The sequence below is a fragment of the Pogona vitticeps genome, chromosome 2, assembly GCF_051106095.1.
Source record: "Pogona vitticeps strain Pit_001003342236 chromosome 2, PviZW2.1, whole genome shotgun sequence".
In the NCBI taxonomy this organism is placed as follows: domain Eukaryota; kingdom Metazoa; phylum Chordata; class Lepidosauria; order Squamata; family Agamidae; genus Pogona; species Pogona vitticeps.
The window spans coordinates 19,304,464-19,331,630 of record NC_135784.1 but is presented as its reverse complement, the minus strand read 5'-3'; the positions used below and the strand labels follow the sequence as shown (position 1 = coordinate 19,331,630).

At 45.6% G+C, this 27,167-nt stretch overlaps 1 protein-coding gene across 1 annotated transcript in view; it reads left to right on the top strand.

The window, feature by feature from the left end:
* The window catches only part of LOC110070393 (uncharacterized), a 50,829-nt gene that overhangs the window by 8,722 nt on the left and 14,940 nt on the right, over nt 1-27,167 (top strand). The window contains exons 6-12 of the mRNA XM_078388130.1: nt 1,676-1,752; nt 3,308-3,434; nt 4,423-4,499; nt 5,976-6,102; nt 8,117-8,189; nt 9,533-10,233; nt 25,552-26,566. Coding sequence (XP_078244256.1) covers nt 1,676-1,752; nt 3,308-3,434; nt 4,423-4,499; nt 5,976-6,102; nt 8,117-8,189; nt 9,533-10,233; nt 25,552-26,566 — 2,197 coding nt within the window. The remainder of the gene's footprint in view (nt 1-1,675; nt 1,753-3,307; nt 3,435-4,422; nt 4,500-5,975; nt 6,103-8,116; nt 8,190-9,532; nt 10,234-25,551; nt 26,567-27,167) is intronic.

The window sequence follows — 27,167 nt, the reverse complement described above, 5'->3', positions numbered from 1 at the left end:
GGCTTCGTTTTGCGAAGATCGGTAAGCGAAACGCTTGCCAATCTTTGCAAAGCGAGTTTCGCCCTATCTAAACGACGTTGAGCGATCGCATTAGCGATCCCAAAAAAGGGATCGCTATGCGATTTCGTCGTTGTACGGTGCGCTTGTTAAGCGAGGCACCACTGTATTTAAAAAGACAAGTGTTGTTTCAAAACAAAACCTTGTTTATTGGTTTAACAAAATAAAGTAAGTAAATCACAAGATGTTAATCAAGGTCTCTCACTCACTGACACACACAGACTCTTCCCTCACTGACTGTTTGGCTCACAGGCCCATAGACACATTCATCACTCACTCTCTCAAAGTCTGTCTCTAATCTCCTTTCTCCTTCATCATACACCCCTTTATATAATCCAGCTCCTCCCCCTTCTGCACCACCTTCCGCCCCCTCATTGGCTGATGTTCCACTGCCCAGCTGTGACGGACAGGTGAGGGCAGGGCTGAATGCTACAATTATCATATTGGAAAATGTCCAGCGAGTGCTTTAAGCCCTTGCGGGTGATCTATAAACAGCACACTTTCCTTTTAATCCTGCCTTTGCCACACACATGTCTAGTGGTGTTCTGCCCCCTTTTGAATGACTAGGGTTAGAGAGAGTGTCCCTGTGAATTGTATATTGAGCTTTCAAGTCTGGAAATGGCTTTTTTTTAAAACTGTTTTTGAATATTCAGTGGATCCTGTTTCCTGATTTTAAATGTTCATCCCTCACATTCCACCCTTGGAATGATGGCTCACTCTTGTCCCTCCTTAATTATGCTCAAGTGTATAAAGTTTGTGGGTTCTCACAGCAACACAACAGACTCGGGGAAACTTTTGAACTTGAGTGAAGATAAAGCAGATAAACCGCTCCTAGCCAGATTTCTCAGGGACCATCATGTTATTTATGAATGAATGGGTGAATGAATGAATGGTTCTCTTCTGCAGATGGAGAAGACTCTCACCAACACGCCCAGACAAAAAGGCAGTCTCCGTCCTCTCCCCATGCATCCTTTTTTGAGTTGTAGGGTATTGTCACAACTCACAAAGAGGCAGCAGGGTGCTTTTTGGAACGGCATAGAGGGAAGAGGCCTACTATCCTTCCTGCTGGATGATGCTTCTCAGTCCCATCATTCAGCAAATGATGGGACTGGGAGGTCTTTCAAGCCTGTGACCCTCTAGCTTTCAAACAAGTTCATTATACACTTTTTATAAATATGTAAGGCATTTGATGGTTGTTGTGGGTTTTTCGGGCTCTTTGGCCTTGTTCTGAAGGTTGTTCTTCCTGACGTTTCGCCAGTCTCTGTGGCCGGCAACTTCAGAGCATGGACAGAGTTCCTACTTCAGTCCTCCGAAGATGCCGGCCACAGAGGCTGGTGAAACGTCAGGAAGAACAACCTTCAGAACATGGCCTAAGAGGCCGAAAAACCCACAACAACCACCAGATCCCGGCTGTGAAAGCCTTCGAGAATACGTAAGACATTTGTTTAATCTTTCTGTGTGGGTACAACCCAGATGGAGACGTTTCAGCTTGGTTAAGATAAACTTTAAATGTTCCAGCTGACTCTGTTTTCCTGGGGGCAGATTCATTTAAATTCAGGAGCAGATCTGCCAGGTCTTCTGAATCGTAATCTACCTTTTCTCTCTGGGTCCCTCACAGGTGGTGAAAAGACCCTCTGGCCTTGGTCAGGGTCTTTTCCTGGAGCTGTGGAAATGGACGAAATCCAGGCTGATGAGGTAGGAAACCACTGGGAGAGGACACCCACCTGAGGCCTCCACGGGATGAGGGGGCCAGCAGGATATCACCATGCTGGGTCTTTCCTAGTTAGGAGAGTGGCATTAAAATGGCAGCAAGACTCAGTGTAAAGAAGCACGCACATGGTGAACATACAGGAGCAAAAAAAAAGGGGGGGAAAAGAACTTCCCATAACCTCTAGTAGGGTCTGAATTAACCATATCTCCCTTCAGAAGACTGAGGGGAGATACGATAGCCCTTTTCAAATACTTGAAAGGTCGTTATACAGAGGATGGGCAGGATCTGTTCTCCATCTTCTGAAAGTTCTGGGCACGTAATAATGGACTCAAGCTACAGGAAGCTAGATTTAGGCTGAATGTCAGGAAAAACTTCTTAACTGTTCGAGCAGTATGACAGTGGAACCCATGACCTCAGGAAGTGATGGGCCCTCCAATGCTGGAGGCTAAGAGAAAATGGACCACCCTCTGTCAGTTCTGCTTTGATTTGGATTCCTGCCTTGAGCAGGGGGTTGGACTTGACAGCTTTATATGCCTTTATCCACTCAATTATTCTATGATTCTGTTATTTATTTTTTAACTCCGTTTATTTAAAATATTTTTATCCCGCCTTTCTGCTTAAAAAAGAGCGCAAGGCAGCTTACGTCATGAAAAGACAATACTTAAAAGCTAAAAACACTAGGTATACAAATACAGTGGTGCCTCGCTTAGCGATTGCTTTGTTTAACAATGTAATCGCTTAGCGATGATTTTTTCGGAGCGATCTTGCACTCCGTTTAACCATGTTTCCTATGGGCGAATTTCACACAGCGATGTTTGGGACCTTGCTTCGCATAGCGATGACAGTTTAGGTCCCCCTGTTTCACTTAACGATGCTTTTGACAGCGTCGTATTGGCTGTTTTTTAAATGTTTAAGAATGTTTAAAAATGTTTAGAATGCTTGAAATCATAAGTGCACTTAATAAACCATTTGTTAAACTAATTTGACTTTGTTCTGACTCTTTTTAAATTTGTTGCAATTTCCCCCCCCATTGAAATGCATTGAATAGGTTTCAATGCATTTCAATTGGGGAACCGTGTTTCGCTTAGCGATGTTTCCTATGGCAATTTTCGCTTAAGGACGGCAATCCGTTCCCACTGGAACGGATTATCCGGTTTTCAATGCATTTCTATGGGAAAACGTGTTTCGCTTAGCGATGTTTTCCCATAGCGATCCTTTTTTTTGGCACCAATTAAAATTGTTAAGCGAGGCACCACTGTATTTTTAAAAATGATCAGATATCACGCTAACAACGGTAAACCAAACCGACACCCAAAATGCAGTCTGAGCAGCGAAGGCCAACTATCCATTAAAAGGATTTTGGCCGGAAGACAGCTCACCGAGAGGCAAAATGGAGGGGCTATTCTCTGGTCATTGCCCTCTCCTGAAACCTGGCCAAAAAAATGCCCGGCCCCTACAGTTGTTCCGCTTCCTTTTATGATCCTGGATAAGGTCAGGGTGGGACTGGATCCTTTCCTTGACTCCCCTCTTCTCTTCCAGCTGAAATTGCTGTTGGGCAACGCGGCCGCTGAGTTCTCTCAGGCCGAAGAAGCACCGCTGGATGCTCAACAGCAAACAGAGGTCCTTTGGATCAAACAGGAGCACGACGGAGATGCTACCTCCCTGGGTAAGGGGTTAGTAGGGCCTCTGTTCAACCTGGCCTGTTGACCTAACAGCCTGACTGAAATTCCTGGCCTCCGCTGGCACGTTTATGGAGCCTATTTGGGGAAGAGATTCAGGAGGACCCTTGCATCCACAGAATCCGTATCTGCTGGTTTCACTGAACCGTTTGTGCAGCCCTATGTGTCATATATAAGGGCACTCTCTTGTAGCCTTTGTCCTGCCTGATGTATATACTGTTCCCTTGTATCCGCGGTTTCAGGCATCCACAATAGAAAGAATCCCCTGCGGAGATGGGTGTCCTGCTGTATTTCTGTCTGGCTTTTCTCATGTGTGAAAGTAGGAGGTGGGCCAGAGAGAGAGAGAGAAAGACCTTTTTTTCTGGAACGGTTGGGTTTTAATTAGAAGAAGGAAGGTTTCAATTCAATTCAATTATTTATTTTATTTTATTTATTTATTTGATTTTATTTGATTTATATCCCGCCCATCTGGTCTATACGACCACTCTAGGAGGCTTCCAGTATAACATAAACAAGTAATAAAATAGCAGAAAAATTACCTAAAACTTCAAATAACAATAATATTCAAAACTGAAAAGAATGTGCAAGCCGTAAAAGCTGCTTGGAAGATGGGTGGCCTCTCTCCTGTTTGTGCTTTTGGTGAGGTGGCTGTCTGTCTGGGGTGCCGCAAGTGTGGCTTTTCCATCAGCAGGAGATTGGTCTAGGTATAAACTTTGTGATCCTGTGCAGTGTCTGAATTCTGCGATCCTTAGATTTCCACAGATCCATTATAAACTTGGTAGGAATGAAGCATTTGCTCGATGTGTTTGAAATGTCATTTGGCCTCATTGATAGTGAACTTTCTGATTGTTTTTTTCAGATGCAGTCTCTGTACTCTTCCAGATGATTGAGCATTCCTTGTGACAGATGGGTTTAAATGCCGAGCGTTTTCAATTTTCAAGTGTCTTTCTTTTCTTCCTCACTCTCCTTTCACAGGTAATGGAATAAGCTTGTGGCCCTGGTCGGGGCCCTTTCCTGGAGCCGTGGAGATGGCCAAAGTCCAAGCTGAGAAGGTAAGAGACTGAGAGGAGACGAGGGCGGGTCATGGTGGTGAGAATGTTGACATGTCTTTGTGTTGGGTCTCTCCCAACTGGGGGGGGGGGATTTGGGCCTTACAATGGCAGCACAGCTTCTGTGTAAGCGTATGGCGATGTACATAGGAGCAAACCAACCAACCCACCCACCACTCAATAACCAAACACCAATTCACCGTTCCATTGAACAGATCTGAGTTGATCCTGATTGAACAAAGCAGGGGATCCTGGGGAATTTGTGGTGGGTTATTTGAAGAAAATCTCTGCCTAGTTTGCAACTGCTGTCAACAAGGAGGTCACCTCCATATTGCGGGTAAGCGCTGGTTCTCACCTATAAAGTCCTAAACGGCTTCGGTCCAAGCTATCGCGAAGATCACGTCTCCCTTGATGAACCTGCTCATGTGTTAAGATCATCAGGAAAGGCCTTCTCTGTCGCTGCTGCGAGACTCTGGAACTTCCTCCCACTGGAGGCCAGGCTGGCCCCATCTTTGTTGTCTTTCTGCCAGCAGGCGAAGACCTTTCTCTTTAGGCGAGCCTGCCTTCGGTGACTGGCTGCCTGAGTGGGGTTTTTAAATGGAAGGTTGGGCTTTCTTTCTTTGAAAGTGTTTTTGCTGTTGCTTTTGTTTACCATTGTTTTTAGGGTGGTATTTGTTTGATCCTTTTTGGCATTTAAAGTGTTCGCTTTAAATATTTTAATAACGTAAGCCGCCTTGGGTCCTTTTTATGGAGAAAGGCAGAGTAAAAACATTTTCAATAAATAAGTGAAAAAAGAAATAGACCATAAAGCTGCCAGTGTTATGCATCTCTGGTACGTGGTGTGTGGCCACATCTGGAAGACCATGCATGGGTCTTATCGCCGTAGCCGAGAAAGGCTTTTGTTAGACCTGAAAACTGTGAAAGGTGCAGAAAAGGAAGACCAGAACGATCAGGGCGGAAAGAGCCGGACCCTCCAGGGGAAATGTTTGGAGCGAATGAGCTTAGAAAATAAGACAGAATGTGATAAAGATATAGATGTTAATGCAAGGTATGGTGTCAGTAAAACAAGAAAAAGTGTGTTTTTTTTCTGTACTGTACACTTCCTCTATATACCATGCCTAGTTCTCCTTTAGTTCTCTTTCTCCCTAAACATGGAAGTCATGTACACTGAGACTTTTCCACACGGAAGGGTTCATCCAGCAGCCATGGATCTATTTTCTCCTGTGTGCTTTTGAATGACAAGGGAATGACTGAAGCCGTCCAGCATTCCGGATCTTGCTTGCACCGACTGTATTTCTCGAGAAACCTTGGGGCAGGTTCATTTTCGTAATGACCCATAATATGGAATTTGCTTTCGGCAACCACCGAGGGAAAGGTCCCGTTAGTTCCTCACGAGAACTCGGCAGCTCCCTGAGCTTTCCCTTGCTTTTTGGGCCCCTCTGTTCCTTGTGAGGAGAAACGGTGGTGTTCTCGTTTCAGGGCCTGGTGACCTTTGAGGAGGTGTCTGTGAAGTTCACGGAGGAAGAGTGGGGCCAGCTAGACCCAGGCCAGAGGGCTCTGCACCGGGAAGTCATGGACGAGAACTGGAGGAACGTGACTTCTGTGGGTAAGGCTGCCCTGGTTCTTCCATGGATCCCTCTAGTTCAGAGGTGAAAGACTTATCTGGAAAAAAAAATACTTGGGAGATGTACAGAAATACAGTGGTGCCTCTCGATTTCCGAACTTAATCCATTCCGGAATAGTGTTCGTCGGTCGAAATGCTCGTAAGTCGAAGCACCATTTCCCATTGAAATGCATGGGAACGGGATTAATCTGTTCCAGCATTCCAAAAATAAATAAATAAATAAACAAACAAACAAAGCACACAGAAAGCCCCATCGGAAGGCACTGGGGCTTAAATAAAACACACAACCAAAAACAAACAGAGCAAGCCCTGAAGCCTGCAAAAAACAACACATACACCAAAAGCAAACAACACAGCGCAGAAACATAACCCCCCTTATCCGAAACCCACCCTGCAAAAACCACCCAGAAGTTTCTAAAAAGCAAAAAGCAGCATTTTAGCAGGCAGACCAAAGCCTCCTCCAGTGGCATTCACTCCCCGGCGGATGGCGGGCGGTGACAGGCCCTGGCCAGCGGGGTGGGGCAGCTGAGGCAGCCCTTACTCATGAGTAGACCCGCACCTTCAGCAGGCCTTAGTTATGAGTAGACCCGCGCCAGGGGTTGGCAGGGAGCTCACCGGCTTCCTGCGCCCGGTGGCGATCCGGAGCCGTCCCGCCTCTCCTTCCTCTTCCTGCCCCGCAACAGTAAAAAAGTTCCCTGACTCCCTGCTCTAACCGTTGGGGCAAAAGAGCTACAAAGAAGCAGCCTCTTCGCTGCCAACGGTTTGAATTTCCCGCCTTTTTCCCCCCGGCCTTTTTCTGTTCTTTCACCGAAGCTCTGCTCGCAGGTCGAAGCAAAATTTTGCGAACGGAGCTGTTCGTAAGTCAAAATATTCGTAGGTAGGAGCATTCGTAAGTCGAGGCACCACTGTAGGTATTACTGGTTTGTATGTTTTCAGTCTTTTCAGGCAGCAGAGAAATGAATCAGTGGATACTGATCTTGCAGATAGCGGGTCCCCCCTGTATGGTGTAAAATTCTAATAAGCAATTTGCTATTAGGGCTTTGGCTTCCTTGCGCTGCCTCTGAATGATCACCCACTGGAGGAGGTGGGGTTGGCAAGTGCCAAACCACCTATTCGGCTGAGAAACGTGACCATCTCTGGTAGCGAGTTGCACTAGAGAAGGCCCATTGAATCAGTGGAGATTGGATGAGTCAACCTCTCTATAAGATCTATTCATTCAAATGGGCCTGCTCTAGTTGTAACTTACTTTAGCATAGTAAGTTGGAACCAGAGTAGATCCATTTGAATTAATGGAATTTACAGAGGAGTTCACTCACTAAATAATCCCTGATTCTTATGTCAGTCTAAGATACAGGATTTCAGCCAATATGTGGCCATTCCCATATTCAATCACAATACCTGTTGATGATGGTGAGGATGCTAGAAGGAGTAGTCAGAACACAAGTGGCATATTTAAAATAATAATAATAATTATTATTATTACTTTTTAAATGCCTCGTCTTCTTTCTGCGGAGTATGTTCCACTCAGATGATCTCTCCAGAAACCTCTTCCACCTCTAACCATTAAGAAAGTTATTGTAACTCCCTCCCCGCAATTATGTTCAAGGTTCTCTACATCAAGATTCAAATTTTTGTATTTTTTTCATGGCTTACACGGGCAGAGTATTTGTTTTTAAAATTGCCCACCTTGCCCACCATATTTTTCTTTCAAGTGTTTCCCTCAGAAACTTCAGGCAGTAAAGATCTCGGAGCATCTGGCGCGACGCCAAAGAGACCAGTAATATAGCTCGCAAGAAGCAGATAATCGTATTTTAAGAAGGGGGTAACGATGGCAGGCACGCCTTGCTTTTTCCTTTCCTGATCATAGTTCTGAGGGGAAGAGGGGCCTTGTCCCAGAGTGGATGAGAAAGGGACCCAATCTGAGGAAGACAAAACAACTCGATTCACTAGCTTGTTCCTCATTCTAATTTTATTTTATTTTTCTTATGTCTCCAAGCGTTGGCCTCCATGAAATCCCACTGCTGGAAGAACACCACCCAGAAATGTAAAGAAGAACAGTCTTGCACTGGGTAAAACTAATTTAACTAGAATATCTTAGCATTTGCAGGGCTCCATGCCTGCATAAACAAAGGAAATACAGTGCTGCGTCGCTTGATGAGGATAATCCGTTCCAGCGAAATCACTGTAGAGTGAGATCCTCGTCAAGCGGAATAAAAAAACCCATTGAAACGCATTGAAAACCATTCATTGTGTTCCATTGGGCGAAATGCCTGCTCGTCCAGCGAAGATCCTCCATAGGGCGGCCATTTTTGGGTGCCTGTGCAGCGAAAAATGCCTCCTAAAAACAGCGGGGAGCCATTTTGAGCAGCCGGCGGCCATTTTGAAAGCCCGACGATCAGCTGTTTTGATCACTGTAATACAAAGAATCGGTTCCCGAAGCAGGGAACCGATCGTTGGGAACTGAAAAAAGCCCATTGAAACATCATTTTGCGATCGCAATTGCGATTGCAAAAACATCGTCGTGAAGCGGATTCATTGTCAAGTGGGGTAATCGTTAAGCGGGGCACCACTGTATAGAAATGATTAGGGCATGGGAAGAATTTCAGGCAGAGGAGGGGGTGTTATTGTATATAAAGGAACCCATGCAAGAGGGGAAACATTTCATAGGCACAGGCTGCTGAAGGAGCATCAGTCAGTGCATGCTGCATCATCATCATCATGTGCTCTCAAGTCAGTTCTGACTTATGGTGACCCTTTTTCAGGGTTTTCCAAGTTAGAGAATACTCAGACGTGGTTTCCCCTTCCCTTCCTCTAGGGGGCACCCTTGGGACTGTGCAGCTGGCCCAAGGCTACATAGGCTGGCTCTTCCCTCAGGAGAAACAATGGGGGAATTGAACTCCTCACTGAGCTCTCCAGCAGGATCCTTACCAATCAAATAATGGTTCTAGGGAGTTGTACTAAGTGTTCAGAGTGTGGAAAGGACTTTGCAATTTTTACAGTAAAATTAAGTCACTTCTGACCTATAATAGGGTATTCCAAGCATCTGAGATATTTAAGGAGCGTTTTTTACCAGTTTACCTCCCCCCCCCCGGTGAGTTTTATGGCTAAGTGAAGATTTGAATCCAGGTCTCTGGAGTCCTGCTCTGCTGCTCACTGCACCATACAAAAGGGCTTTAGTTCTAATGGCCAGCTTCACATTGCAGAATCCACATAAGATAGAAATAGGTCCCTTGTTGGGAGAAATGCAGCATATAAATAAAACTAATTAAAAAAATAATATAAATACCAAATGTGAGGGGGATTTTTTTTTTTATTCAGTCTGCACCACAGTGCGCCACAGGACAGAAACCTTGTAAAATGTTCCAGAGTGTGAAGGCTATGTGTCTAACCTGACCTTTCCTTTGAATGGCAGGACCTACACAGAAGAGAAACCTTACAAATGCCCTGAATGCGGGAAAGCCTTCAAGCAGAGCCACGGCCTTGCCTACCACCTGAGAGCCCACGCCGGCGAGAAACCCTATAAATGCACCGAGTGCGGGAAGAATTTCAGTACCAGCCAAAGCCTCGGGTTCCACAGCCGCATCCACACCGGAGAGAAGCCGTATCTGTGCTTGAAGTGCGGGAAGACCTTTCGGCACAGCAACAGCCTCGCGTGCCACCAGATCAGCCACACGGGAGAGAAGCCGCACCAATGCTTTCACTGTGGGAAGTGCTTTGGGCAAAGCACCACCTTGGCCGCCCACCTGAGGATCCACACCCGAGAGAAGCCCTATCAGTGCTCCGAGTGCGGGAAGAGCTTCCGGCAGAAGGGAAACCTGGCATCCCATCAGAGAACCCACACAGGGGAGAAGCCCTTTAAATGCCTCGAGTGCGGGAAGAGCTTCATTCAGGGCGGGGCCCTGGCGTACCACCAGAGGACTCACTCGGGACAAAAACCCTACAAATGTTTGGAGTGCGGGAAATGCTTCTGTTCCAGCCAAAGCCTCACCGTCCACTACCGGACCCACACGGGGGAGAAGCCGTTCCAGTGCTCCGAGTGCGGGAAGAGCTTCAAGCACAGCAGTGGCCTCGCCTACCACGAGATCACCCACACAGGGGAGAAATCCCACAAGTGTCTACAGTGCGGCAAGAGCTTCGGGCTGAGCAGCGAGCTTGCCGCCCACGAGAGAACCCACACGGGAGAGAAACTCTACATATGCTCCGTCTGCGGGAAGATCCTCTGCTCTAGCCAAAGTCTGATGTTTCACCACCGGACCCACACGGGAGAGAAACCGTATCAGTGCTCCGAGTGTGGGAAGAGCTTCCGGCAGAGCAGCGGCCTGGCCTACCATCAGATCACCCACAGGGAAGAGAAGAAGTGCAAATATGAGGAGTGTGAAAAGAGCCCGGGGGACAGCTCAGTGATGGTTTGAAGGAAGGAAAAAGGCCAGGCTGCTCTAGGGCATTGGGTTAGGGCCGTGTGGAAGTCGGCAGGGAAGAGGAGAGGGTTCAAAGAGAGCCAGCGCTGGAGAAGGAAGAATGTTCCAAATCAGGAACTGGGTGGGTGATTTAAGGAAATAGATTTATACATATTATCCAGCAGTGATTTGAGGATACCAGCCTACTTGCTACTAAGAATTAAGAGTTATGTTGGAACAGAAGAAGCCCGGGTTCAAAAGCGTTTGTTCCTCTCTTCACGTCACCAGATTCCCCCTCTTAGGAAACGGGTGCATTGACTGCCCGCAGCCTCACGGCAGCCGTTCAGTAAGGCAGCCTTCTCTTGCAGCAGCCATTTTGTGACTATGCCTCAAAACACATCACTCCAGCTGTTCCCACAGTCTTAAGGCAGGTGAACAATAGCAGAGTGCATGGTTGGGTTTTTGGACTACACCCCCCAGAATGCTGTAGATGGTGGTGTGGTGTTGCTTGGGGAATTCTGGAAGATGAAGACCAAAAACAGAAATCCTGCAGCCCTGCATAACGGGCCTCATTGCAACATAACTTTCAGGACCAATATTATGCTAGTAATAATACAGTGGTGCCTCGCTTAACGATGTTAATTGGTTCCCCAAAAAAATCGCTATGGGAAAACATCGCTAAGCGAAACACCATTTCCCATAGGAATGCATTGAAAACCGGTTAATCCATTCCAATGGGAATGGATTACCATCCTTAAGCGAAAATCGCCATAGGAAACATCGCTAAGCGAAACAATGTTTCCCCCATTGGAATGCATTGAAGCCTATTCAATGCATTCCAAGGTTTTGCGATGTCCGTTTTCGCTATTTTTAAAGTGTCTTAAAATGTTCAAAAACTGTTTTAAAAATAGCGAAAATGGAACATCGCTAAGCGAAACGGGACCTAAACTGTCATCACTAAGCGAGGCAAGGTCCTGAACATTGCTATGCGAAATTTCCCCATAGGGAACATCGCTAAATGGAGCGCAAAATCGTTCCAAAAACCTAAGCTAAGCGAATACTTCGTTAAATGAGGCAATCGCTAAGCGAGGCACCACTGTAATACAGTAGGACCCCACTGTCTGCAGGGGAGTGGTTCAGAGTCACCCCTTGGAGGCTGAGAAATGAGGATTATAGTGAACATTCTTTCAATAGTGAATGCTATCCATAGCGTGGTCTCTGGCTCCATCTGGTGGCTAGCTCTGGTAACTTCATCTTTAGAAATACAGTGGTGCCCCGCAAGACGATGTTAATTTGTTCAGCAAAAATCGCTGTCTTGTGAAAACATTATCTTGCGAAATGCAGTTCCCCATTGGAATGCATCGAAATCCATTTAATGTGTTCCAATTGGGACAAATTGTCGTTGTTTTGCGAAAATCACCCATAGAGAAACTGTTTTGCGAAGCACCGATCAGCTGTTAAAATTGCTGTCTTGCGAAAATCGGTCCCGAAAACACCCATTTTGCGAGTCACGGACCTAGCTGTCAAAATGTTTGTCCTACGAAAATCGCTTCCAGAAAAAAACAAACCATCTTGCAAAGCATGGTCCGAAACATTGTATAGCGAAAATCGCCCATAGGAAACACTGTTTTGCGAAGCACTATAGTGATTGCAAAAACTCATCATCATGCGGATTTGTCATTTTGCGAGGTAATCGTCTAGCGGGACACCACTGTTTTTCTAGGATGTTTCTTTTAACATTTTTAGTAGTTTCAGATTGTGGATAAGTGAACCAGCGGATACTGGTCCTGCGGCTGAAGGGGTCCAAACTTTAATTTATTATTGATTTTGTTGTTCTTCTGGTTACAACTTGTAAGGGAAGAGCAGCAGCTCCTGGCGATAAGTGTTTTCTCACAGGAAGGGGCAGTTATAAAACCTCTACTTAAAAATAAATCCTTCTGTTAACTCAGAAATCCTGACACACAATTGCCGAGTCTCAAATTCTTTTTCCTCAGATTTCTTAGCTGCTTTTGAAGGCATTGACCGTTGTGTGTCCTCTTGTGCCACCTGGCTCAGTTTGGTATAATATCCTTATCAGGGCGTTCTTCAAATGCTGGGGTTCAGGAAAGACCGTTCAACGGAGTGTCCTCCAAGCCTCCACCTTGTCCCTCCACCTTGTTTAACATTGACATGAAGCTCCTCGGGAGGAGGTGATTCAAAGCTTTGGAAGAAGATGCCACCAGTAGGTAGAGAACACTGGCTCCTGGTCATTCCTCTGCTGATTTTATTATGTCATCTTACAGTCATCATGCCACCTCACAGCAGAAAGGTAGGGTGGAATTGGACTATATGAGAACACCACCGTTGGGCTGCACGTGTTCTGTTTGTAGGCCTCTAGCTAGTCATGAATGGAATAAAGGATGCCGGGCTAGGTAGCTTTTGATCTGGTCTAACAAGATTCCCAGCTTTCCGTGCCCTGCCCGCATTCTCAGGGATCTGGGATCGATTCCTCACTCCCACCCACCCCCATCCCACCATAAAGCCCGATCTCCAGATGGGAGGCGCTCTCCAGAAAAAGGAAAGTATACAGACTGGCCAAGACTCTTAAAAAACAGACAAAGTTAAAACATGTACAGTAGGATTCCCCGTATCCATGGGATCGATAGCCATGGTTTCACTTATTTGCAGTTTGAAAATATTTTTTAAAAAACAAACAAACCTACAAATATATTTTTTCATGATGTACTTATAAGAACGGGCCACTAGAGGGAGCCAGAGGACATGCCATGTATTCTTCTTGTCTTGGGTTTTCCACATCCGCAGGGGGTGGGGCTTAGAATCAATCCCCTGAATATACTTTACAGTGGTGCCTCGCTTTACGATTGCCTTGTTAAATGACACCGCTATACGATGACTGTTTTGCGATCACAAAACGATGTTTTAATAGGCAAAATTCACTTCCCGACGATCGATTCCCTGCTTCGGGAACCAATTTTTCGCTAGCCGATGTTTTTAAAACAGCTGATTGGCGGCTTCAAAATGGCCGCCTGCTGTGTAAAATGGCTCCCCGCTGTGTTTTTGGACGGATTCCTCGCTTTACAGGCACCGAGAATGGCTGCCCCTATGGAGGATCTTTGCTGGACGGTGAGTTTTCAGCCCATTGGAACACATTAACCGGGTTTTCAATGCATTTCAATGGGATTTTTTATTTTGCTTAACGAGGATTTCGCTCTACAGCGGTTTCGCTAGAATGGATTATCCTCGCTAAGCAAGGCACCACTGTATTTCTCTTGTCTTTGTATCTGATGAAGTGGGTCTAGAAAAGCTTATCCCAAAGCCTGAGTCTTTAAGGAGCCTCAAGGCTCCTGTTAACTGTTTTTTAAAAAAATATTCTAAGTGGCAGAAGGCTGGATTAGTTAATTACCACACTTGCAGACATGTGGCCAGGAAGGACCAAAGTCTGATTACCCTGAGACAGTGACTTATTCAGGCAGCAGGAGAAAAAAAATACATATTAAGCTGAAATGTTGAGTTAAACCAGTGGTTCTCAAACTGGGGTCCCCAGATGTTCTTGGACTAAAACTCCCAGAAGCTTCCACCGCTTGCTGTGCTGGCCAGGATTTCTGGGAGTTGTAGTCCAAGAACCTCTGGGGACCCAAAGGTTGGAATCCAATGAGCTAAACATTCATGTTTCAGCCATGGCTGGCCAGCTGTTGTTTTTCCCTAAGGCAACAGCAGGGGAAAGAGGGAACAGCTTAGAGGAGCTGGCCAGCAGGACGTGGGCCCACGGAGAGTGGTGGGGGTGGAATACGATCCTCGCAAGAGACTCTGCCATGGTTTCTGTGACACGGGGGGAGGGGGATAAGCATTTTTTGGATTGTCCTTGTATATCAAAATGGTCTCGTTCGCACCCTCTCCAGCGGCGGACTTTTTAGACTTAATAGGACCATCAGCTAGTAAAGCTGGAAAGGGTGATGTGTACTGAGACCGGGCGAAGCAGGAAATCCATCGCTGAAGCATCTGTAACACCCGGCCGCCCGAGCCTGCCTTGGAAAGCTCTCACGAAGAACCACTCCACCGCCTTCCAAAGTGGCCAGACTGCTCTTACTTGTCAGGAAGTTCCTCCTCATATTTGGTTGACCTTCCTCCTCAGTTGGGATCCATGGCTTTGAGCTCTGCTCTTGAGCAGCAGGAAATCAAAAAACCCCTCCATCATCTTCCTTGTGACAGTTATGGACACAGTAAACGTGCGAGAGCTCTGAGTCTTTTCCCCAAAGGAAATAAAAGTTCTCCACAAGGTACGCTGCTGAGTTGTGTTTATTTCTCACCTTGATGCTCTCTTGACCAAGAGTTTGGACCTTCTTGGCCCATTTCCCACCCCCCATGGCAAGCTCTGGATCTTCTCTGGACAAAGTTATCCTCATGGAGCAATCGGTGCTGTGGTAAAAAGGATTTATCTGATCTGATCCTTTCCTCTTCCCAAGAGGGATATTTTTCTGTTAGTCTTTTCTTTCACGGGCAGAGTTTTGCTCTTCCACTCCTGCTGTGGAGAGTCAATCTAGGCCAGGCTTGTCCAACCTCAGCCCTCCAGATGTTCTTGGACTTCAACTCCCAGAAGCCTTCAGCACCACCTCTGCCAGCCAGGATTTCTGGGAGTTGAAGTCCAAGAACATCTGGAGGGCCAAGGTTGGACAAGCCTGATCTAGGTGGTACACAATTAGAAGCCATTTAATTTGTTGTTAGGTCGCTTCTGACTTAGAGCGATCCTGTAAGAGTTTTCAAGGTACGTGAGATGCTCAAGGCTGAACGTTGTCACCACCCCGTAAGTTTCCATGGCCAAAGAGGGATTTGAACTGGGATCTCTTGAGCTGCCTTGTAGCACACTATTTCTGGGCTACTTTGCCACAGAATTTTTGATTCTCTTACCAAGCGGTCCATCTGGTCAGGTCCTGATTTTATGCTCAAAGCCCTGAACAATTTAAAGGGGGTATAAATTTTAATTTGGAGAAAGAAAGAAATATAGCCTTACGGTGTGACTCCCAAGTGTGTTTACTCAGAAGTAGTCCCATACATGGGGATTGATTCAATAAAATTTCAGTTTGCACCACAAGAGGGACGTGGTGGCGCTGCGGGCTAAACCGCAGAAGCCTGTGCTGCAGGGTCAGAAGACCAGCAGTCGTAAGATCGAATCCACGCAACAGAGTGAGTGCCCGTCGGTTGTCCCAGCTCCCGCCAACCTAGCGGTTCGAAAGCATGCAAATGCAAGTAGATCAATAGGGACCACCTTGGTGGGAAGGTAACAGGATTCCGTGTCTAAGTCGCACTGGCCATGTGACCACGGAAGATTGTCTTCGGACAAACGCTGGCTCTATGGCTTGGAAACGGGGATGAGCACCGCCCCTAGAGTCGAACACGACTGGACAAAAATTGTCAAGGGGAACCTTTACCTTTACCTTTTATTGCACCACAAGAGGGAGTTTTGGTGACTATTCTGTCCCCATTAAGGAACAGCATACAACTTGATTTTCAAGTAAATGTATACGTGATTGTACTGTATATGATCCTCCAATGCAATAAATAATTTTTTAGTTTATGATGAACAATGTTTTAGCCTGAAAATTGCAGGGGTGTAGTTTGTTCATGTGGCTTAGAGTGAGTCCATTAATAACTACTCAGGATAACACTGTAGAACTTCCCTCTTCAATGGCAGTATATCTTTGTGACTTTAAAAGGAAGATCTCTATAGCTGAACACAACCTGAGAGATCGCTCAGTGGTTTAGATATCTAGCTGATGGTACATAATGCTGAACAATCTTTCTTTGACAATCTTTGAAAAATTTCAATATTTTCTGATCGGCCAGGATCCAATGGTTGTTGAGACTGGTGAAACGTTAGGAAGAAAAACCTTAAGAACACAGCCAGAGAGCCTGAAAAACCTACAACAACCATCTTATTACTGTATATAATTTCAAATACACACCAAAAAAAGGCTATTTTATGATTATTGATGAGCAGAGCTGGGTGACTTATGGTCTTCCTGGTTTTATTAGACTTCAACTCCCAGCATGCTTGACTGGTGGCTATGCTGTCTGATGCAAGTTGTAGGTTAAAACAACATCTGGAAGGCTACAAGTTAGCAAGAAGCCTGTGAGGAAATAGCAATATTTAGCCCAGGGTGACCTTGTTCATCTTACCAGAAAGCATGTTATTCCCAACACAGGAGCGTTGAGGTATTTAGTCTTGAATATACTGTATAGCAGAAGTGCTTTATTAGCACTGCAGTGTTCGGGGCAAAAATACTAATGCTTGTATGAGCTGGAGAAATAATACTGGCATCCAAACCCGAATTGTTAAAATATAATGCATGTACAAAACAGGAGATTCTAATTTTGAAAATAAATGTTGAAATTTTCTTTTTGAGGTGCAGTTGGGCCTTATTCTATTGCATGTTTTCTTCCTGTGTTCTCCCTAAATGAGGCTTCGAAAACACCCTCCCTCTTACCAGGTGTTTTAAGGGCCAAACTAGATAAGCTGCTGATCCTGTGTCTAGAAGGAGTGCTCCATTCAGTGGGAAAGGCCACATAAAGAAAAATGGGAGGAAACAAACTTAGTCAATTATTTTAGTTTCCTGTACTTGTTTTTTTTAATAATGAACACCTGGGAATGCCATCCCTGCAAAGCAAGCTCAAACCACTCAGAGAAGCATTCATCATCATAGGCATCCTTCAATCTCGAGAAACTATGGTATCGTGCTCTGTATGGAGGACTTGGAACAGCGTCTAGTGTGGCTGAGGAAGCCAATTTGAGAGTGACAATCCCTTCCACACTTAGGACAAATACAATCTGTACCCCGTCTAGCTCCCTGATTTTGCTGCTTTCGTGACTTCCTCTTTGCCTTGGCCTGCTGGACGAGGGTCTCTTCAAATTGGGAGAGGCCGTGATGCACCGCATGCTGCCAGGCTGAACGCTCCAATGTCAGCCAGTTAGACTAGACTCTTTTATTGCTGTTATTCCGATAATGTAACATTTAATCTACTGCCATGTTCTTCATGTTATTTTATTTGATTTTTCATTTATTTTATGGTATTTCTGTTTTGCACCTTTATATTTTATAGATGCTGGGTTTTTTTGTGATTATGTTGTTGTTGTTTAGTTATAAACCGCCCAGAGTGACCTTGGCTGCCAGATGGGTGGTATAGAAATCAATCAATTAAACAAACAAACAAACAAAATGTACAAGGCTGGCAAATCATTTCCCATTTTTGCTATCCCTCATCCAGGTCAGTTTTTTTGGTCTCTTGGCTTGCTTTTTTGCACCTCACCTGGCAGACCGTCTTTCCCCCTTATTCAGCTCTGAAGTAAATGTAGAAACTTTTCTTTGGAAGAAGACTACAACTCCCAGAATCCCCCATCCAGCATGCTGGTAAACTATGTTCTAGAGAGCTGAAACTGGGGCTTAGCTGAAGAGAGTTTTATATACCTAACAAGGTAAAGGGAGGGACTACAATTCCCAGAATCCTTAGTTACTTTTGGGGAGACTACAAGCTTCAGAAACACTTTCTCCGCTTCCAGCCAGGATGTTAACCTTTGAGGGACAACTCCCAGCGCTATCTGGGGGATTATGGGAGTTGTAGTCCCTCCCAAGGAACCGTTCGCAAGCGGTGCGAAACGAAGGGATCTTCTTGGCCAGGCCGTTACACGAAACGCCCAACCCCCGTAAGAGATTCAGTTCTGCACAAATTCCTCAGAGAGAAACTCTTTCCGTCTGCCTTTGGGGACTCTAGGCGAGGGAGAAAAATAGGAAAAGGGCCCCTTCCAGCATGCCTCGAAGGGTTAACACCACCGAGCCTTCGCCCCCTAGAGAGGGCAAGAGCAGCCTGTGTAGCCAACGTCCCCTTCCGGCTTTCCCCCTCACCCGGTGAAAAAGGGGCCTGTTTCTCCCACTACTGTACTCCGAAGGCATCAAGAGGTTTCCCTCTCACGGCTTTGGTGAGCGTCTGGAGGATCTCCGTGCAAGGGATGGAAGGAGGGGTTCCGGTTGGAAAGAATATCCAAAGCAGTAAATAAATAAGCAAGCGAGAGTACCTTTTAAAAAAGGAGGAATTTGGGATTTTGCCACTATTTTAGGGCCCATGATCCCCCCTCCCCCATATTCTATATAATAAAAATCATTTGCCGTCAGGTCAATTCTATTTATTTATTTATTTATTTATTTATTTATTTATTTATTTATTTATTTATTTATTTATTTATTTATTTATTTATTTATTTATTTATTTATTTATTAAATTTATACCCCGCCCCTCTAGACCATGTCTACTCGGACCAATTCTGACTTAGAGCGACCCCTTTTCAGGGTTTTCCAAACAGAGAGCACTCAGAAGGGGTTTCCCTTTCTTGTTCTGGGACTGTCCGGCTTGTCCAAGGCCACCCAGGCTGGCTCTTCTCCCAGGTGGCCCAGTGGCGGGAATCGAACTCCCCACCTCTGGCTCTTCAGCCAGGGACCTCAACCACCGAGCAATCCGTATATTCTAGACCGCTTCCTTTTATCAGTTTTCTCCCCTCTTCTCATAACTGGTGGATTTGTGTTCTAGGCGAAACGAGAGAAAGGAAAAAAGGAGGTCTGGCAGAGAAGCCTCGTCATGCTAAAGGATGGTTAAAGTCAGAGGAAGAAGAGGTATTGGATGTTTAGGTTCGGGGATGGGGTTACGTTGCTTGTATGTATCTCCCACTCACCCCTATAGAGCATCCCTCTAAATCTGGTTCTTATGTGTTACAGGGAGAAACCAGAAATCACTTAATGACCTCTTGGGTCAAGCATCTTTTTGTTGGAGGAGCTAAACAGCAGCCAGTGGAAGGGCTGGCATTTCTCATTCATCACGGTTCCTGCCATTCCTGTTGTAAGAAAGAAACAGGTAGCAGATCAAGGAGTTCCTCCAGAGCATCTTGGAGGCCGTTCTGGAAGAGATATCAAAGATGGAAGAGCCAAATGCGGCTGGTCCTGATGCAACCGGAGTTGGGGCTCTGAAGCCTGGGTCCTTCTGGGAAAATACAGTGCCAGAAAACCTGAGGAAGGCAGACTCTGGCAACACGGAAGAGCAGCGTTGGCATTTCGAGGGGTTCTCCTACCTGGAGGCCAAGGGACCCCGAGAGGTTTGCAGCCGACTCCATCGTTTGTGCCATCAGTGGCTCAAACCTGAAAGGCACACCAAGGCTCAGATCCTGGACCTGGTGATCCTGGAACAGTTCCTGGTTGTCCTTCCCCCGGAGATGTCCAGCTGGGTGAGGGAATGTGGAGCAGAGACCACTTCTCAAGCGGTGGCCCTGGCTGAGGGTTTCCTCCTGAGCCAGGCAGAGGGGAAAAAACAAGGACAGAAACAGGTGAGACCATTTCGAATCCTTGGGCCAAGGGGCCCAATGAATTTTTTAGAAGGGCAGCTGAATCCTGTAACAGCTAGAGTCGGTGGCACTGCTTTACTGTCCCAAGATCAAATAGCTAACATTGGCAATAGTCATTCTCCTAACATTTATTTAGTGTTCTTCTGTTTTATATAAAATTGTATAAATAAGACACAAAATAAAGTCAGAAGAATATTTATTATAATCAGCTCCAAGAAAGAAAGAAAGAAAGAAACTGTATTATCAATATTAATCACAAAATATTACTACAATACATTTAGTTGCTAGTGGTAAGCAAGGAGGAATTCTATGAAGAAATAAAAATAAGAGCATGTGTCAAATTAAGTGAAAACATCACATCATAAATGCATATGAGTATCAGATAATTATGATGAATAAACCCAATAGATGAAAACCAATAACTTTTTAAAAAAATTATGTTTCAGTATCTGCCTGCTTGACATTTAGGCTACTACCCAACCCATTTGTTAATTCATTACAGTGGTGCCCCGCATAGCGAGGTTAATCCGTTCCGGATTAACCCTCGCTATGTGAAATCGTCGCTAAACGGGTAGGGGAAATGTATTGGAACGCATTAAACTTCGTTTAATGCGTTCCAATACCTTTGTTACTTACCCGTTCAGCGAGGATTTCAGGTGCCGGCAGCCATTTTCGCGCCTTCGCTAAGCGAGGGCAGGGCGCAAAAACGGCTGCCGGCAGCCATTTCCGGGCTTCCGGCGGCCATTTTGGAACCGCCGATCAGCTGTTCGGCGGCTCCAAAATGGCCGCCGCAATACCCGATCTTCGCAATGCGGGTTTTCCCCATTGCGACGATCGGGGATGTTTCCGTATAGCGATCCCGAAAAAGGGATCGCTATACGGAAACATCACTATACGGTGCACTCGTTAAGCGAGGCACCACTGTAAATGTTTGTATAGATATAAGTTGTTTGGAAGCTGCTGGCTTGACAAGTTTCTCTCTCTCTTTTTTTTTTGGTTTCGTATATTTACCTTTTAAAAAAAAGACCCAAATTTGCTTCTTCATTCAAATGGTTTTTAAAAGGAGCATTGGCGGCATGTGTCATTTAATACATTTTGCTGCTGCCCTCCACCATTTTTTGTAACATATCTCAGTGGTTTTGGTATCTGGCTATGGAGCCAGAGGTTGGGAGTTCGATCCCCCCTCCCCCGAGCTTCTTTGGCAGGAGCTGGACCCCATGATCCACAGAGTTCTTTCCAGCCCTGCCGTTCAAAAAATCTAAGATTGCTCTCTCCACTTTTCTTTCAGACGATGGGGATGTCGAGCCACCTAGCAGCTGGATTTCTCATGGCAGGGGAGGACGCCAGATGGAAGATGAAGCACAAGTGGATTGTGCAGGAGAGTGATGGAAGCCCTGCCTCCTTTGGTAAGATACAGCTGGGGCTCCATTTCACCTGGCCTTCCTGATTTGGATGTTCTTATAAATTCGGACGGCTTTCATGTCCCTCTCAACACTGTTTTGGGAAAGATATACATCTCTTTAGCCTTGTGTATGTGTGAAAGGAGATGTTCATTATTTTGAAAAAAAGGTGTGTGTTGATAAGTCAATTCTGTTCTAGGGATGACCCTCTTGAGAGTTTTCTAAATAGAAACTACACAGAAGTGGTTTTCCCCTTCCTTGCTTCTGGGACTGTGCAGCTGGCCCGAGGCTACACAGGGTGTCTCTTCTCCCAGGAGGCCCAGCGGGGAATTGAACTCCCAACTTCTGGCTTCACAGCCAGAGATCGAAACCACTGAGCTATCCAGTCCTCTGATTCCTATAAGACGTTGTAAGAATCCCAGTCAGCTCTTTGAGCTGCATACAAAGAAAACTTTATATGTCCATTAGGTGACTTCCTGTTTGTTTCTGGAAACGAGATTCGTAAAAGCATACTGTTGGAGAGGTTCTCTCTGGCCATCTTTAAAAGCCCCGGCTTACTGCAGAAAATCCAGGGCTGTAAGACCCCTGTGAAAGCCAATATAGTTGTAGCAGGTAGAGTGTCAGACTAGGAAGCAGGACGTCCAACCTCAAATCTCTGCTCGGCCATGGTACCCCACGGGTGGCTAGCAATGATAAACCAATCCTCGAACATCTCATGTACCTTGAGAAGCCCCATTGGGGTTGCCTAAGTCAGAAACTATTTACTGCTTTGAGCTTTAAATACAGAAGGATCCTCCTTATCTGCAGGATCAGTATCTGCTGGTTCACTTATCCATACTATGAAAATGTTAAAAATATTAAAAGAAAAATCCTGAGGACCCAGTGGTGCCTTGCTTAGCGATTGCCTCGTTTAATGATGTATTCGCTTAGCAATGAAGTTTTTGGAGCGATCTTGCGCTCTGTTGAGCAATGTTTCCAATGGGGAAATTTCGCATAGCGATGTTCGGGACCTTGCTTTGCTTAGTGATGACAGTTTAGGTCCCCCTGTTTTGCTTAAAGATGTCTGTTTTCGCTATTTTAAGTGTGTCAAAAACTGTTTAAAATGCTTGGAATCGTTAGTGCACCCTGTAAAACCTTTGCAAACTTAATTTGGCTTTGTTCTGAGTCTTCGTTAATTTTTGGTGAATTCCCCCCCCCATTGGAATGCATTGAACTGTACGTTTGACAGCTGTTCCAAGTCCTCCATACAGAGCACGTTACCATAGTCTCTTGAGACTGAGGGATGCCTAATCAGTCCAAGGCAAACTTTTACCAAGTTTTGAGATCTTTCTTGTAAACATTTCTATTATTTTTTAAAGTTCTGATTTTATAAAGTTGCTTGATAGATTTTTAGTTAGTAGGTTGGCTTCATAGCTTTTTAAATCTGGAAATTATCTGTTTTAATATTGTGAGCACCAGTCAGAGCATGCTCATCTCTTCCTCCTCTCTGCCTGTTCAACCAGTCCCTGGAGGGAGCACATGGGGTTCCCTGCCCCGCCTCCTTGTCTGAGTGGGTGGTCAGCTGAGGAGGCAGGGCAGGGGAAGCCCGTGCTCCTGCCGGGGATTGGTCGAAAAGCCAAAGAGGAGGAGGAGGGGGAGTGTGTGCCAGCTGGTGAGTGGGGGATCCAGCCAGGGAGGCGGGGAGGGGGGAAAGGAAATGTTTAGCACCTGTGGTGCCATGCATAAGAACTGGCACAAGCCTCCAAACCAAGGTTTGTGCCCATCAGCTTCATAAATGCCAGGGGCTAACCCAGTTTAACCCTCTCTTGTCCTGCACAGGTAGTGGAAGGACCACATGGCTTCCTTCGTGGCCTCTCCCTGAAGGAGCAGAAGCAGCTTTTGGACAAAGAGATGAGGTAGGAGACGAAGAATGAGAGTAGAGATGAGGTGGCCCCCCCGCTCCCAAAATGTGGCATCTCCATCTCACAGGAAGCTCGTTCTCTCCGAAATGTCACACCATGAGTGCATTTCCATTGAGCCACCTGTATGTGGCGTAGTCTCTGGTTCCGTCTAGTGGCCAGGGCTGGTAATACACCTTGGAAATATGTATTTCTGCAACGGGGGAAGGGGTTTGGGTTTGCCGATAAGTGAAACAGAGGGTACTGATCCCGCGGATATGGTGGTTCTACTGTAGTTCCACCCTCTTAGCTGATACAGTCTGCCAGTTGTTTTTGGCACCTTTTCCATCTCTAAACAGGATCAAAGCTTTAACCCTGTTGGCAAGCTTCGTTTTCACTCTGCTTCCTCTGGGAGAACTTCTGGGAGAACTTATCACAACCTCGTGTTTACTGTATTTTTGGATCGCAACTGAGCTAAGCTGCTGCCTTCTCTTCTCCTTTCTTCTAGAGCCTGGTGACCTTTGAGGAGGTGGGAATGTATTTCACAGAGGAAGAATGGGCTCTGTTGGATCCAAGCCAGAGAGCTTTGCACAAGGAAGTTGTAGAAGAGACGTGGAGGAATTTGGTCTCAATAGGTAAAGATCTCAGTGTCTTGGCGGAAAGGTTGTGGAACTAGTTAGCACGGCTATTCAGAATGGAATGCTTGGATTTCTTCAAATTCCATAATTCCCTTTCTGGAAGTTCTACTCAACTTATACATACCCCTTACGGACCCCTAAATAGGGCTCACCTGGGAGGAGAGGCCTAAACAGACAGGCTTTGAGGCATAGCTAGGCCTAGCTTTGCCTAACTTCCTGTTTGGAAAGAAAGCTCCTGCTACCACTGGGGCAGGAACAGTAAGACTGGGTAATGCTAGACATAGCTGAGCTTCAAAGTTTTCCAGGTGAGGACTTTTCTTCCAAGTGAGCCATATGTAGGTGTCTGTAAGGAGTGTGCAAGTCTGGTGGAACTCTAAAAATGGGTAATTGAGAAATTGGTAGACTGCAGGAGCCTCGTGGTCAAGACTCTGCTCATGACCTGAGTTTGATCTTGATCAGTTCAGGTGACCAGCAGAAGACTGACTTAACCTTCCATCCTTCTGAGGTCGGTAAAAAAATGAGGGTCGTCTTATACATGGAAGTAAGCTGAGGAGAGGACAAAGTCAAGTGGAGGGGAAAGCAGGGATCAAAGCTATCCTGCAGCACTTTGATCCCTTCCCCCCCCACCCTTGCTAAGCACCACTTAGATTTCTAAATTTTGGATTAGAAAAGGGGGGCACCTTATACATGGGGGCGTCTTATATACGAAAAAATACGGGTAAGTACCCAGCGTGGTGGTGGTGGGGCAATATGTAGCTTTCTTAATTAAACCTAAATGAGATTAATTATCATCTTGGGGAAAAGGCTTATGCTAAAAGGCCTCATGGCCTGACATTAGCCAAGCTCTGCCTCACTTCCTGTTCTAAAAGCTTGCTGACCCAGTGCTTGTGTCTCTCTGGGGAGGCCTTGCCACCCCTCATGAAATATATCTGTCTTGCTGCTTCAGATAGCTAATTCTGCAACAATGGCTGAAAACCTGTTGTTGTAAGGTTACACCATGTAAACTGAATGATGTCATCGTCTGGGAAAGGGGATATTTAATTTGAATTAATTTAGACCTTCCCACTTCTGCCTTTCTGGTTCTGAGGCTCCCTAGGTAGGGCTCCCTTTTCTCCTGGGGAAGGCCTTGTGGTGCTTCGGAATGTGGAAGGTGGCAATTCATGACCAAACGTTGCCCCTAGATCACTAAATCCCCACTGATTCCTCCAGTGGGCCAATACTCATGTGGTTTCCTAGACTGAGGAACAGGATTTCAGCCAGTGTGTTCTTCAGGCGTCTAATATAATGGACTCTAGGAAGAGGGGCTGAGGTGAGCTGCATGCTGGAGAAGGAGGTGGAGATACAAGGATCAGAATTTACCTCAGCGGCTTTATGATTGGTTCTTTTTCTCCTGATTTGAAGGGACATTCCTCGTTGATGAAGCTTTTCTTTTTATTCCTTCAGATGATGAAAGGAAGGGGGAACCACAGAGGAATAAAACTGAAGACAAACAAGAAGTAAGGAAGAAGCATCTGGTGTCAGAAGGTGGTGACATCCGTAAAATTATAATTCCAGAAGAGTGGAGCACAAGAAAACAAGGAAAGGCATCCCTTCAATGTGCAAAAAAATTAATGAAGTTATCAAGCACTGGTGTGCCTGCAAGAGTGTACAAAGTGAAGAAACCAGTTAAGTGCTCAGAGTGCGGGAAGAGCTTCAGCTGGAGGAACCATCTTACCGTGCATCAAAAAATCCACACAGGAGGGAAACCATTGAAGTGTTCAGAATGTGGAAAGAGTTTCAGGCGAAACGGTGCACTTGCTGTCCATCAAAGAATCCACACAGGAGAGAAACCATATCAGTGCTCAGAATGTGGAAAAAGTTTCAGTAGGAGCAATAAACTAACCTCCCATCGAAAAACCCACACAGGCGAAAAACCATTTAAGTGCTCAGAGTGTGGGAAGAGTTTCAGTCAAAGAAGTAGCCTCACCTACCACAGAAGGACCCACGCAGGCGAAAAACCATTTAAGTGCCCAGACTGTGGAAAAAGGTTTCGTTCTAGCGAATATCTTAGCTTACATCAAAGAATCCACACTGGGGAGAAACCTTATACATGCTCAGATTGTGGGAAGCGTTTCAGCCACAGAAGCAGCTTCACCTACCACAGAAGAAACCACACAGGTGAAAAACCATATAAATGCTTAGAGTGTGGAAAGAGCTTCAGTCAGAGCAGTGCTTGTAATGACCATCAGAGGACCCACACAGGAGAGAAACCATACAAATGCTCAGAGTGTGGGAAGAGCTTCAGTCAAAGTGGTAGCCTTTGTAAACATCAAAGGATCCACACAGGAGAGAAACCCTATCAATGCTCAGAGTGCGGGAAAAGCTTCCCTGAGAGCAGTAAACTCATTTCCCATCAGAAAACCCACACTGGTGAAAACCCATTTAAATGCTCAGAGTGTGGAAAGAGTTTCAGTCAGAGGAGCAGTCTAACTTATCATCAGAGAACTCATGCGGGTGAGAAACCATTTCAGTGTCCCGAGTGTGGAAAGAGCTTCCGTTCTAGCAAACACCTGGCTTTACACCACAGAATCCACACTGGGGAGAAACCATATAAATGTGCCCAGTGTGGGAAGAGCTTCAGTCACAGGAGTAGCTTTACATATCATGAAAGAAAACATACTGGTGAAAAACCGTATCAGTGCTCAGAGTGTGGAAAGAGCTTCATTCAGAGCAGTACCCTTACGGACCACCAGAAAACTCACCAACGAAAGAAAGTGTATAAATACTCACTGTGGAAAGAGATTCCATTCTCGGAAACACCCTAGGCCACACACACGAGAGAGAAACCATATCAATGCTCAGTGCTTGCCCTGATACTGTGTGCTGATGTTTGTGTGCTGATGTTGCTTTTGACTCATGGCAGTCTCAATTTAATTATTTTGACTTTTAGAGCAATTTCAGGCTCTAGTTCCTTCACAGCTGCCCTTCTTAGTCTCAGTCTCCTGCCAATTTCTTGACTACAGTTTCTATTTGGGTTGATGATTGAACCAAAGTGCAGAAAACCTTTAACAATTTCAGTTTCTTCATAGTCAACATTAAAGTACTATAGTTCTTCTGTAGTCCTAATTCTTGTTTTCCCAATGTTCCACTGTAATCCTGCTTTTTCACTCTCTTCTTTAACCTTTTTCAGTAGTCCTTTCAAGACACTGCCAGTAAAGTACCGGTAGCCTCAACTGCATATCTTACACTATTGATTTTTCTTCCACAAATTCTCTTTCCTCCTTCATTTTGAATCTAACCCACTTTTTCCTTTTTTTAAGATGGCAGATGGTTGATACCATCTATTAGCCCAATCTCCTTTGGTTTGGTTTGGTTTG